Below are 1,160 nucleotides of genomic sequence, written 5' to 3' on the forward strand. Positions count from 1 at the left end.
TATATATATAACATACTTTGCGGGCTGAGCTTTGGTACTGCTGCGCCTCCTTAAGCTCCACCACCGCCTGCTCCACATAGTCTGTGCTTTGTGTGACGTTGAACTCAATGCGGTCGACCATCTCTCCTTGCTGCTCTACCAGAATGGCCATGTCTACAAACAGTTCGTGTAACTCACGAATGGACTTCTCTAGTTTGATGAGGTCTTTGTGGCGGTCTTGAATGTCCTCCAGCGCTTGTTGGGCCTCCGCGTGGTGCTGCAAAACAGCCGAGTGCACAGAAGAGAAGTGTAAGGCCATGCACACGAACGCACACACGTACGTACGTGTGTGTGTGTAAACAGACTTACGACGACATGCACATGCACGTCTGTCTCTAAAACATCGTGTGCACAGAAGAGAAGTGTAAGGTCATGCACACGAACACGTATGTACGTGTGTGTGTAACAGACTTACGACGACATGCGCATGCACGTCTGTCTCTAAAACACCGTGTGCACACAAGAGAAGTGTAGGCACATGAAAATGAACGCACGTGTAAGTGTGTTAGTCATAGGTAGTCATAGTGCTCAGGCTACGACTACGCAAGTGAGTGTTTGTCATAGGTCGTCAGATAGTGCAAGTCATAGGTGTAGTCATAGAATGCTAGTCATATGTAGTCATAGTGTTAGTTATAGGTAGTCATAGAGTGCTAGTCAAAGGTAGTCATAGTTCTAAGGCTATGACTACGCAGGTGAGTTTTAGTCATAGGTAGTCATAGAGTGTAAGTAATAGGTAGTCATAGATCTAAGGCTATGACTACGCAGGTAAGTGATAGTCATAGGTAGTCATAGAGTGCTAGTCATGTGTAGATATAGTTATAAGGCTATGACTACGCAGGTGAGCGATAGCCATAGGTAGTCATAGAGTGCTAGTCATAGGTACACATAGTTCTAAGGCTATGACTACGCAGGTGAGTGATAGTCATAGGTAGTCATAGAGTGCTAGTCATACGTGGTCATAGAGTGCTAGTCATAGGTAGTCGTAGAGTGCTAGTCATACGTGGTCATAGAGTGCTAGTCATAGGTAGTCATAGTTCTAGGGCTATGACTACGCAGGTGAGCCTTGGGGTCCTACTGATTGGCTTATGAGGCGAAAGTAGCACCTACCTGTGACAACATTT

General features: G+C 45.9%; 1 protein-coding gene across 1 annotated transcript in view; it reads right to left on the bottom strand.

Annotated features, from left to right (window-relative positions):
* The window catches only part of SARC_10504 (hypothetical protein), a gene marked incomplete at its 5' end in the record, with an annotated part of 973 nt that extends 717 nt beyond the window's left edge, over positions 1–256 (bottom strand). The window contains one exon of the mRNA XM_014295452.1: positions 17–256. Coding sequence (XP_014150927.1) covers positions 17–256 — 240 coding nt within the window. The remainder of the gene's footprint in view (positions 1–16) is intronic.
* Positions 257–1,160: the final 904 nt, after the last annotated feature.

The sequence above is a fragment of the Sphaeroforma arctica genome (genome assembly GCF_001186125.1).
Source record: "Sphaeroforma arctica JP610 unplaced genomic scaffold supercont1.1274, whole genome shotgun sequence".
Taxonomy (NCBI): domain Eukaryota; class Ichthyosporea; order Ichthyophonida; genus Sphaeroforma; species Sphaeroforma arctica.